Raw genomic sequence first — 13,003 nt, forward strand, 5'->3', positions numbered from 1 at the left:
ATTGTTGGTTAATGACAGCTTTTAATGTGATTGACTTAAAATATTTAGTCCTGTGAATCTGTATGGCTTCTCACTTGTGGCAGGAAGAAACAGAAAGATTGCCATGTGTGCAGAAGTCAGTGGACACAAATAGCAACAGCAAGACAAGCTCTTAACCTGGTCTTGAAATAAGAAAATTCATACATCTTTACTAGCATCTACTATAACTGTTCCAGAATGTGAATTATCTCTTCAGCCCCCCTGAATTTTGCTATTTATTTTAAAGCAAAGAACAGTGGGGTTTTTTTGAAATTTTCCTGACAGAGATGGCTGTTTGGAATGGTGAGAATCCTGTAGGCTACACAGGCATAATAACCGAATGTTTCTCTTTGTTGGAATTAGTCTTCTTTGCATTGCTGGGCATTTGTATTGTATTGCATTAACATTAACCCAGCTGGATTTTCCTATGTATTTGATACGGTCAATGATAAAATTCTGTTTCACCATAAAAACATGGTACAGCTACTGCAGTGGCACTGGAGTGATTGTCACTATTGACAATTGCTCCTCCATGAAAGAGTCCTCAGTTGTTGCATCCCTGAGGGATCTGTACAGCCTGAATTCTCAACATGAATTCAAAGACCAGGTGACTTGAGTGTCAGGTAAGGGAGGCTGAACTGTCTGCAGTATATAGACGTTTGTAGATGTTCTCCATCTTTACCCTATCCATCACGTGAGACTTATCACATGGGGGTGGATTGTTTTGTGACTGAGTCTCAAAAAGGCTCCCTAAAACAATACCTTAGTTCCTAGCTCAGCCACAGGTTTCCTGATTGCAGATGTTTCTAATTTGACCTTGCATTCTCTTGCACCTTTTTTTTTTTTTTTTTTTAATGAGGTTTTCCACAAAACAGAGTCTATGACTAACAGAAAATATGTACTTCCTGGTGGATACACTCCTTCTGAGACCACGGTTGAAGACATGTTCTGGTTGGGCTGAAGTATTCAGAGGGCTTTAGAGCATCCTGAAATCTTCTTTTCTTTTTTGATTCAAAATAGAATGTATTCAGTCTGCCACGGTAGTTACAGAATAGTTTGCATTTATAATGTACATCAGGCAAAAAAAATGTTTATAACGACTTAAATGGCCTACCAGAAATGCCCAGCAATGATAAGCATTTAGAAAATAGCCCTTCATTTGCTTCACCATAAGTAACAGGAGTTTACAGATACTATGTAGTCATAATTGCACCTAGTTTTTACTGAGAACACGAATGGGAACATTAACTAATTGATACTGTGATGAACCTGTTCATCTTTTAGATAGCACTACATTATCATTAAAGTAAATCCTAGGTTTAGATGAATGAATATTTGAGATAGAGATTAGATAGTGAATACTTTCAAAACTCTGAAACAAATGACTAAAATATTTATAAGTATATATACATTTGGATTAAATCAAGTCTGCCATGAGGGTAAACAAAAATAGAATATTTTATTCCAAAACCTCTTGGGTGCAAGAATTGTGCCGTGTTTTATTTATGTGACGCATACAGCATTTCAGGATGATAAAATGAACGGTCACCTTTTACCTTGATAAAACAATTATGGATACAATAAAAGTATGTTAAAAGTTTTGGGTTTTTTTTCCTTTTCTATAGTATTGTCATTTGTCTTGTTTGCTTTATTGCAAGTGGGATTTGGGGAAAAAAATATATACAGATCATCATCCAATTCTGTGAGGACTACTTGAGTTTACTTCCTGGAACTGCTTAGTACGTACCCTTTTACACAGGAAAAGAAGCACTGTTTTTAAACTGACATTCTGCGCTGTGCAGCATTAATTATATTAACCTCTTAGTTGGTCATCCCCAACTTGAGTATTAGTGCTTAATGATGGCTGATGCCAAGAAATCTTTATTGCCTGGTGATGCAATACACTCATTCAAAATGAAATTGTGTGGCCTAATACAAGCGTATCTAATGGACATGAACAGGTGGGTTTTTCTTGTTTTGGTTTGGTTTGTTCATTTTCAGTCTAACCATATTTGCATTCACAACAAAGATGTTGTCATGCTAGTGGGACCCAATTACTGCTCCTAAAATTGATAACCCTATTTAGGATTGTATTTCTGCATCAAGTAAAAAAACTTAAAGCAAATATGATGAAGATTTGAAAGTAAATACTTGAAACAAAAAAAAATATGTATCAGAACACAAAGATGCAGATTCATATTCATATATTTGAATTTATTTGAATCACTTTAAAAAATAATTTTGCTGTATTATTTTACTTTCTTAAGTGTAGTTACGTACCCTTCAAATGAGTTTATACAAGCTATTAGATTACTAGACCTTGTAAGGCTTCATATGGTGCATTCTCTTGTTCTTAATAGAATTTTGCTGTTTTATGTATTGATCTCTCTTTCTTTTGTTATCAAGAGGAAACATTTCAAGTTCAAGGGCTTTTGTTAGAAACAAGAACGTGAAATGCATTTCAAAAGAGAAATTTTTTTGAGCAGGAAATATAATGTCTCCTTAAATATTAAAACTTCAGAAGAAATATGTTTTTTTTCTTAAAAATGTTATTTCACAAGAATGATTATGGTAATTGTTGCAATATACCTAGCTCTTTCAATGTTCAGAGGACTGTTGTTTGTTAAAAATACTTTAAGAAAGGAAGGGTTGGAAGTCAGGTGAGGAGTGCTTAGATATTGGCAAAGTGATTTCAGAAAGAATCAGCCAAGGCACCAAGCTTCTGTCTTGTGATTCAGGCCATGTTTGTGGGCTCATTTGAATATATAAGGACAAAAGACATTGAAAAAAACTATTTCTTCCTGCACAGAGTTAAATCTCCTGTCTTTAGATAAGAGGATGCCTGAGAATGTTTATTCCCCTGAAGTTGCTTCTTCTGTGGACTATCACTTCAGCTCCCTATTTCTACTTGGCCAAAAATTTCAAGTTTTTATGTATCAAAAATAAATTCTAGGCTGCTCTTTTCTGTTTCAATGTGTGATAAGATAAAGATACTATTCAACTCAAGATTTTCTGTAATTTTCTTTTTAACCAATGTGAACTTTATTTATCCAGAAATGCCCTTCATACTAGCGTTACTTTCAAGACATGTAGCTTATTCCTCTCAGATGAACAGTCTAAAAGTTCCTCAAGTCTCTTCCTCCTTTATTCATTTTCAGCTCCATAACGTCCTACCAGGAGGTAATCTTCATTTTCTTCACTTTGAATACAGCAAAAGACAACAGATGGTGATAGAACAAAAAGACTAGTTGCAGATTTCGTTTTAATCTTAGAAAGACTTAAATGCTCTAATGATCCTCTTGAATGTGTCAAAATATTGTCTACAGTTACGTAAGACCCTCTGCGTGAAGGAGAGGCATTTCAGGGTTAATTGCCTTAGAAATAAAAGAATGGAAATGCACACAGAAAGCATTTCTTTCCACAAAATATGGTACAAAAGCTTGTAATGTGATGGCAGTGGCATACGGCAGGAAAGTGCATTCAGAGCTGGAATCACAAACTGGATTTGCTTCTTCACTCTCACTTTGTTTTGTGCTTGTGTGATTCCATTGACGTCAGAATATAATATGTAATGGGATGGAGAATCAGGCTGTCTTGAACTCCCTACCTCTCCCCTTTCCACTTCCCGAAGCATTTCTTAAGTGGGAGGCACAGTACTCCAGTAGATTGTTTCCCTCAATGACCATGACTGTACAAAATGATGCAAGGCACATAGGTCATGGCTATGTTAAACATAGCCCTTTTCATTCTCAAAGACTTTACTTGCACATTGCCCAGTCAATGAAAGGAAAAATCTGAACCCATCAGTGTGGATATGAAGAACAAATTTTAGTCAACCTCAACCAGTCCATTGAACTAGTCTGTTGTTGCTGTTGTATTTTGGAAGGACTCCACCATTAGTAACAGGAAGTACTGGGTTAGAAAGTGAGCATGGTGTCATCTTCATATCTCTATTGTGCAACTCATCAGGATGGCCTTAACCATTGACCTGCACTCTGAGACACATGACAGCATTAATATCAGTCCTTTAATTTGAGATGGTCAAATCTGTAATTTCAACAACACAATATGGGACAACCTGACATTTTGAAGAAAATCAAACCTCAGCTTCGTTCAACACTGGAGCCTTCATCTGCTTTGGAACAGCCATTTCATGTTTTGAAATTACAAGTTTAATATCCATCTCCATTAAAATAATGAAAGTGGTCATTCTAATAGCCATCTCTTCCTTCTGGAGATCATCAGAACTTGCAGAGGGTGCATCCTCATCTCTTAGCGTGTTGCCATAGTAGGCACCTGAATTAGCAGCAAACAGGCTAGCTTTTAAACAAGAAGCATAAACCAGCACTTCTGCTCATTGCTAGAGCAAGTCTAACTAGCTCAAGGACAGCATTGAATGCAGTGACTATGCTGCTTCTGGCACCTATATTTTTAAGGACACTTGACTGCACCATATAGATACACAAGTTTGTTCAGTGCTTGCTGTGAGTAGTACATCATTGTTTAACATAGCCATGACCTATGTGGTTTTGTGAATAGGCAAGTGTTGAACAAGATACAAAATCTCTTACACCTGTCTTTTGGAGGCTTGCGGTATTATCCTTTAGCAAAATCAAAACCATACCATGTAAATCATGTAATATGATGGCAAGCATGCTGCAATGAATGAGCATTGAAATCCTGAAGAACATTAAAGCAACTAAACCCAATATGGAAGCTTGCATTAAATGATTAAAAAACAGAAATCCAAGGATCAGCATTTGTTTTTCACTAGCCTTTATTCCCTACCCCATGCATCAGCCTGACAGTCTGGTTGTATTCACCCCTTTTTATCATTTTGCAACCTGTCATGTCCCATTTATAGTATATTGGCAGACTGATTCTCAAAGGAAAGAGGGTTTTGTTTACAGACAATTTTGATTATCAGAGAATGACGTGCTTAGTAATCACTTATCCTCCCCACATCTTTTCAAACCAGCAACACTTAGTGTGGGGAGAAAAGGTATGCGACCATGCATGTATGCAGGTAGGTTTGTGTTGAACGAAACCCCACTTGAAGGAAAATTTCTATGTGTATGTCATCTTCCAGTTTGTACTAAATTTGGAAGAATTTGCAGGCAGAAAGTTGGTGCTTAGACCCCATCAGCTTAACATAACTAACAACTGCTTCTGCTTCCAGCATATCAGAAAGGAAGGTCTATCAACCATCTGTTGAAGATAAACACAGTGTAGAAATTTCTGAGAAATATAAATTGTTTATAATTATTCCACTAGAATCAAGATATATGTTCTAAGTGGCTGACAAACAAGTCTTATTAATTTTTTTAAAGACCTTTTCTGCTCTGTGTGCACACAAAAATCTTTCCCAAGACTTTTTACTAAGCAATTGGCCTGTCGGAGAGCTCAAATGAAGTGAAATCTACCTCTGCCAGTAGTTCCTTTGACGCAGTTATGTGGACTGTTCTGCTTCTGTGGTTCCTTAGCTGTGGGGCTCAGTCATCGTTTTCTACTCTCCTAGAGAGCTGCAATGGGTAGCTGAGTAAATAAACTTGTAATAGACATGCAGCCTTGATTTTGCTTCCTAATTTCTCAAGTAGGAATTAATTAGAGAACTAAATGCCCTAGGCAAAACAGTTTTGCTGGTAGCCTTTACCTGTAGGAGACAGAATTTTAAATGGAATTGTATATCTGTGCCCACAGTATTTCAACCTCTGTCGTAACCTGAAGTTATAAACTCCTAATGTTTTCTTGATTTATGATAGATGTAATTCTATCTTTAAAAACAAACAAACAAAAACACACAAACCACAACAAACAAACAGAAAACTCAGCTAAGCATTTTTATTTCTTTTGTCAGCCAGGACTGAAAGTCTTTCTGGTTAGTTGCTGTTATTAGGTAAATATTTTTATTTGTAGAGAAAGTGATAACTGAAAGTTTTAAATGTGAAAGTACTCATTCGGTAGTTTCTACCAGATATTCTTTAATTTCTTAATCAAATCCTAATGTTCAAAAGCCTTGACATTTTCTCGCTGCTAACAAAAGGGCCCTGTATGTATTAGTACAGTTTTCATGTATTATGAGCCTATGAAGATTTTGATTAACTGGTGCAAAATACTTGATAAAGAGAGTGCCTTTCTACAACATCATTTTAAGGCCCTTAACATTTTAAATGCATTATTATATTTAAGAAGCTTGCTTGTGGGTTGCAAAATTTAAAAATAACTTGAATAAATTAAATTTGAGCTTAACATTAAAAGTATATGAGTGAGTCATTTTAGATATGAGGTTAATCAGAATAGATTGTTCTAGCCTAGCTTATTTGCTGTCCGCTAGAGGACAGCACTGCTTTTGTATCTGAATGCTGTAAAGTGAAAAATATGTGCAGCATTTTCTTTGAAAAACAAACAGGGACCTTCTGAGCCAGTTGTTTAAACAGAAAATATTTAACACTTCAAAAACTAACTGAACAGAAGAGTATCTGTGATTTGAAAGGTCTCTGAGCAAGTTTAATGTTTTAACATGTTTCTGTAAGGTAATTTGCTTTCTTGGAATTCAATAATTTTTCTACAGATTGAAATTTGTAACCTGTGTTAAAAATGGACTGTATGTAATTCTCAAATACTTAAACGCCTGATTCTTTAAGAAAAATAAAAAGAACAGGCTAGAGGAGAAAACAAAGTAGATCGAGTATTACAATTACAATTTTCTAGGTGTGAGGACCAAATATTTTGATTCAAGCTTTTAGCTTGTTGAAGTTTTGGGGAGGAGATATCAATACCTACATATTAAAATGCTGAAATTTTTGAACTAAAGGTAGATTTGGGGGATGATTCAAAGTTCATGCAGCATCTTTTTGAAGATGTGAAGTAGCGGTGGGTACTGGATAAAAAATTCAGAAGACTCACTTGCATTCCTGCATTTTTGTAAGAGGTACAGTGCAACTGCTTACTGGCAACTGATGACAAATGCAAAATCTAGTTTGATAATAGAATAAAAATGGTAAAAATATAGTACAGATTTGATTGCAGTTTATTTTACAATTCTATTATTTTATAAAACCCAAAAATAATTAATATTGGAAATAATTATATTATGGTAATGAATTCGGTATTCTGAACAGTTTATTTTATGATAGTGTAAAAATAGCATGAAATGTACTGGAAAAAAAAAGACATGTTATCATAGTACGATTTTTAAGGTAAGTATTAATCAACTTTTCTAATTAATAATCAATGTTAAACATGTTTTTGTTCTAAGGAGTTAAAATCACTAGGTTAAGAAAAAGATCCTTCTTTTTGTGAGTATATTTCTGCTTATGTTTTACTGTTAAGCTTACTTTATCACCAGGTCAGAACTAATACATAGTAATGCTACTCCAAATACTTCTTTTTCATTTTCTAAGGCTTACTCAGAGAATGAATACAAGTAATTAGTAATTTAGCCAATTTTTAGATTAATTGTTAATTATAAAGTCAAAACTTTACATAGATAGAATTTATCACACTAAGTTGAAGATTCAGAGTACTGAAACTATAAATACTTTTATTGTCCAGTTGAAACACTGTAAGGTACTTCATAGTTGTTCATTCTTATATTTACAAATTTAAGACTAATTCACAGCACTATTTTTTTCCCATTTGAATGTATTCATTGCATAACTGGATTACACATTTGTCAACTTTGGACTAATTATTTTTCTACAGCGAGGGCAGGGCATTGCATCTTCTGATCGTCTTTCTTACTAATAGGATTCTGTCTGCTTCATCTGGCAGTAATTGAAGGCTTCATGTACAAGATTTAAAGAAAGGGTGGAGAAAAAAAAAGTTTTATCCTCCATGGGCCATTGTCACTATTTCTGGTAACCAGTTGAACAGAAAAAAAAAATGTAGCTTGAATAGAAAAATCAAAGAGGAGGAAGAACGCCTGACAGGAGAAAACATATGTTTTAGTGCTGTCGAATTACACGTAACAAACCCTGCTTTGCTGTAAACAAATGTCCCAATAGCAAGTGTTCAGGTGTAAATTTACTTTCTCAAATGTTAAATTTTAAAGAGCAGGTTTTGAATGAGTTACTCTGTTACTGTCTATTCACTGGTGTGGAATTTTCATAACCTTTCCCCATAAAAATGGTTTTCCTGTATGTTGCAGCTATCTTCTGTCTACAAATAAAGGGAAAATAACTGCTAGTCTTTAGTTAGGCTAGTCATCATTACAGAGCCAGCGCCTGCCGAATGCTGTCACATTGTAGTATCCGATACTCTGTGTTTACCCTTTATGTCAATTACAAATCAAATATTTCTGTGTGATAATCATTAACAAATCTTATTTTCATGGAAACTGACCAAGAATATGTACTTGATTTTTAGCTCTTGAAAGGCTAAATGATTTTCTAAAAATATACAGTACTTTATTGATCTTGATTTAGAATTTGATTCTTAATACATATTTCCTTACCTACTGACTAGTACTGTATTTATGCAAAAACAATCTATAAACACCTTCTGGTTTTTTGCATATCACTTAGCTTCAGAATATTTAACATTCTTTTTAAAGAAAAAAAGTATATTTTTGGAAAAACTCAGAATATACAAATATCTCACATTGTTATGTTTCTAATCTGTCTTTTTTTTTTTTAATGGGAAAAGTATTAACAGCTGCAAATCTTCCTGAATATTTTTGAATGATGTGAAATCAGGTTTAGAATTAATATTATCACAGAAAGAAAACTGGAAAATAACTGCAGTGTAGTAGAAAGAGCCTTTTTGAAACTATTGGTAAATATTTGGTTCTCTTTTCTGCATGGTATTCTCATTTACTAATTTTTTTTTTCTTATTCACTGATCCATCCTTTGTTGCAACAGAACTATGCTCATAATATAAGGTCTTATGTTAAGAGCTGTCCATAGGACAAATTCTTTATTTTGGACCCACAAACAATCAATTTACTATCTAGATTTTAATGTACTACTGTGCAGTTTCTAAGCCCTGTTTCACTCTATGGATTCTGATTGGTTTTATTGTCGGGTTTTTTATTTTATTTTTTTTTTTAATTTTAATTCAAATTCTAACCTTTGTGGCAGTATCAACTTAAAGAAAAAATAAAAAAAATAATTACTGACCTTGTGGGGAAGATAAGTTTCTTGCAAATAATAAATACCTACTATATAGAGTGAATAATTTTTGCTGCTGAAATATTTTTTTTAATAGCTTTCTGGTCTAAGTATTTAGTTGAGCACAAACACACATTTTGGAAAATCCACCTGGGCTTCTGCAGAGAGTAAGCATATAAATGCAATAACTTGTGCTTAGTCAGAAAAACAGCTATTAACCAAATCCTCTAGTAACAGGATATTTAAAACATCTAAATAACTATCAAATCAGTGGTACTGCTAGTGTCTTCTAACCAAAAGTCAACTGCTTCATCCTTTTAGAGCTGTATTCAGTTTCACAGATCATGTAAGTGTATTCATGCTGTAACTCTCTTTAGAAATGAAATTATCTCTCCTATTTTAAGGAACATATTTCAATTTCCAAAGTTCAAAAGCAGTGGTAAACCCATTGTGTGGTTCTTCTATACACCCTTTTTTAATAGTGAAATAAGTCATCCTGTTCCAATTCTTTATTCACTAAGCGATTCCAGATCAGTGACCATTGATACAAACCGATTAGACACTGCTACTTATGCATACTAACACATTGTGTAGCATTATCTGAGTATCAAACCCTTTGCATCTCGCAAACCACAGACAGACTCACTTTTTATTGATTTTACCTGTTTTTTTTCAGAGATATGGAAAAGTACTATTGATCCCCCGTGTGATTTTGCAAATCTACATGTAAAAATATCAGTGCAAAACTCGTCTCTGATGCTTTGGGCCACCTTGGTTTTCACAGAACGTTGACTTTGTATCACTTTCAGGTTTGAATAAAAGAAAGTAAAATCAAGCCCTGGGGCTATGAAACACAGCAGGAGTGCCAACTACCAACCTATTTATGTGCACACTCAGACATAATCTGCTTCTGTGTTGTCCCAAGACACAACTGTTAAGTAAATAAAGTGACTAATAAGACTGTTGTTTCTATAATTATCCCCCTGTCAAAATCAAGAACAGAAATAGTGATCTTCTACATTGCAGTGCAAATAGATGAAATAATTGATAAACCTAGCTAAGTAGATATTTTTATAGTAGTAGTAGTACTGTTGGTTTAGAACCTCCTATTAAGGGGAGAGGTCTTTGAATGTATCTATAATCTGGACAAAAGAAATAGATTGACCTGTGATGGGTGACATTAGAGAAGTGCCCCATGTTTCCTTAATTAGTATAATGTGTTACGAGATTTTTATATGCTTAGTTAAAAAAAATTAAAAAAAAAAAAAGAGACAGAAATTACTTCTCGTTTAAAGAGAACCTGCTCCCTGCTTAAGTGGCTAATATTTTAATTAAGTCTGGAGTGAACTTTTTTGAGTATCTCCTGATAAACTCCTTCCTTTATGTCGATGGTAATTAAACAGATCCCCACGGGCTCGGGTAGGCGTTTTGCAAGGCCCATGCTAATTGTCAGACATGAGACACTGACCAGTTGGTTTGCTCTTGAATAGCCGACAGCGTGCTGTCAGCCCAGCAGTTTGATTTTTCTGTATTGTGAGCTGTTTTCAGGGCTAACTGGGTCCTATTGTGGCTGAAGATGTTGCGCAAATTGAGGCAGATGGCTCTGATTCAGACACGTGTCATTCAGAAAGAGAAGAGGAGATTGGCCCTGCAAAGTGGGGTCAGACTGGGTCACAGACCTGCTCTGCACTTGTTAGTGTTTTCAAAAGCCCATGTGCAGCAACTTTGTTGTTGTCAAGTAACCAAGGCGGGGGGGGGCCGGGGGGGCCGGACAAAAAAGGGGGGCAAAACAAGCGTGATGTGCGCCTTGTGGAAGGTGGAGGACGAGGCTGTTGCCATCCTCTTCTGCTGCCATCCTCTGCCTTTCCGTCTCTTGGGCTTGGCTGTGCAGAATGAATTAACAGGATTGACAGAAGTTCATTGTGCCTAAAATGGCTTTTCAGTCAATTGTGGTGCTTAAAAGGCTAGTTTTGCTTTTAATTCCATGTAATTAGTGGGTTCTTCATGTCTTGGAATTTAGTAATGGTGCATGAGTCCTAACTTTTGTTTATCTGATGAGTTGGGTTTGGCTTGGTTTTTAATTTACTTCGTAAGATTTTTAATAATTACAAAATATTTATAAATATTTGCCACATATTTATTATTACATATTCTGGAGATAAATTCACAGATGGAATGATTTGGTGTCCTGCTGTCACCATCATTTCAAGTGATTGTGTTGGATTTTTATAACTTTGACTATTTTTAGTTTGAATTGATTCCAGAGATGGCAGGAGGATGCACTTTTCAGAAAGTACAACCATTTGGCCTTTTGGAAGTGTTCTACTACATTTAGTTGCATTTTCTTTGGGGCACTAAATAATGATAGTTATCCATGGAAAACTCCATATAGCTGAATTTGAGTTGCTAGTGTGCGCAAGTATTTTAGATTAACTGAAGAACTGGAATTTAGATTAAAAAAAAATTAAATAGAATTTAGTTTGTATTACTAAATACACAGTTTTGCATTATGCTTTTTATCCTTCCTAAATGCAAAAATATTTACACAATGCTGAACAAATTCTTTTCTGAGGAATTTATGGAGGTTTTTGTGGTTTATCCCCTGAAATGTATAAATGAAATTCAAGGCATTTTATTATATTTGAGCTCATTTAACTTTCGCAGAAATAAATATTAGCAGTCTTTGACCTTAAGATTCTCAGTGATTTTTCTTTTTTATTTTTCTTCCCCCCTCCAGGTTTGCAGCTAAGACTGTGCACAGTGGGTCACTGATGCTCGTCACAGTGGAGATGAAGGAGAGCTCTACAGCACAGCTCATCATAAACACCGAGAAAACCGTGATTGGTTCTGTTCTGCTGCGGGAGCTGAAGCCTGTCCTGTCCCAGGGGTAACCTGCTTACATCTGGACTTCAGAATCTGGCACACAACAAAAGTGCCTGGCATCCACTACTGCTGCCTTTCATTTATAATAATAGCCCTTCCATCTGGCAGTGGGGGAAGAATACACTCTTGACATTCTTGTCTTCTGCTTTAGAATGCTAGTGTGTATCTATCATGTATGCAAGTTGTTTCCTTTTATTCTGCTTGCTAACCAAAGAACATATATTTTACTGTCACTTATCTGCGCTTTAAAACGTATTTCCCATTTGATTTACCCTAGTCCTTCCCTCTCTGCTCCCTTCCCCCACTACCTTTCTTCCCCATCAGTTTTCCCCACTGTAGTGGACAAATACTAGATAATAAAGTTCAAGGGAAATCACACTGCTTGAAAACTGAGTTAAAATGGCAGGTAGGTTCCAGCAGCGTATACAAAAAACATGTGGTTCAGAGAGGCTTTTCTGCATAAGTGTAAAAATACAATAAGTACAGCAAAATGATGTTTGCTTTCTGTAAATGATTGTAGACCTGAACTTGTCTATTAACAACATTGTTCCCACCTACTGCCAGTTTCTCAAATATTTCTGTTAAGATGCCAATAAAGTAGTGCTAAGAGCAGAGGCTCCCTCTTTCTTGGTTTGGTGGAGAACTGGGAAGAACAATCACCTATATTGTGTAGAACTAGTTAATTGAAGTAGTAAATACTAAAAACGCTGAACACTACATATGCATCAGCAGGCTGTTCTTGTGAAAGTAGCCAGCATTTGTGTTCCTCTGGTAATTTCCTGCTATGCAGTTACATTTTTTTACATAAGTTACATAAGGAAAGCCAGTAACTGCCTGTTTTCAAATTGACCCATTCTTAAAATACTGACTGAATTATTAGAAATTAGTATTATATTAAATACTGATTATTAGACTATTGTGGCAAATACTGTTATCTAGCTTAATAAATTATTCAGAACTTTTCTTCAAATTTCTTTTGTAAACTGAAATT

The 13,003-nt window shown here is 35.1% G+C and overlaps 1 protein-coding gene across 2 annotated transcripts in view; it reads left to right on the top strand.

The window, feature by feature from the left end:
• Positions 1–12,621, top strand: part of AP3B1 (adaptor related protein complex 3 subunit beta 1) — a 152,543-nt gene extending 139,922 nt beyond the window's left edge. For both annotated transcript variants that reach the window (XM_065860934.2, XM_065860935.2), the window contains exon 27: positions 11,867–12,621. In XM_065860934.2, coding sequence (XP_065717006.1) covers positions 11,867–12,020 — 154 coding nt within the window. In that variant the 3' untranslated portion in view covers positions 12,021–12,621. The remainder of the gene's footprint in view (positions 1–11,866) is intronic.
• Positions 12,622–13,003: the final 382 nt, after the last annotated feature.

Source organism: Patagioenas fasciata, chromosome Z, assembly GCF_037038585.1.
Source record: "Patagioenas fasciata isolate bPatFas1 chromosome Z, bPatFas1.hap1, whole genome shotgun sequence".
Classification (NCBI taxonomy): Eukaryota; Metazoa; Chordata; class Aves; order Columbiformes; family Columbidae; genus Patagioenas; species Patagioenas fasciata.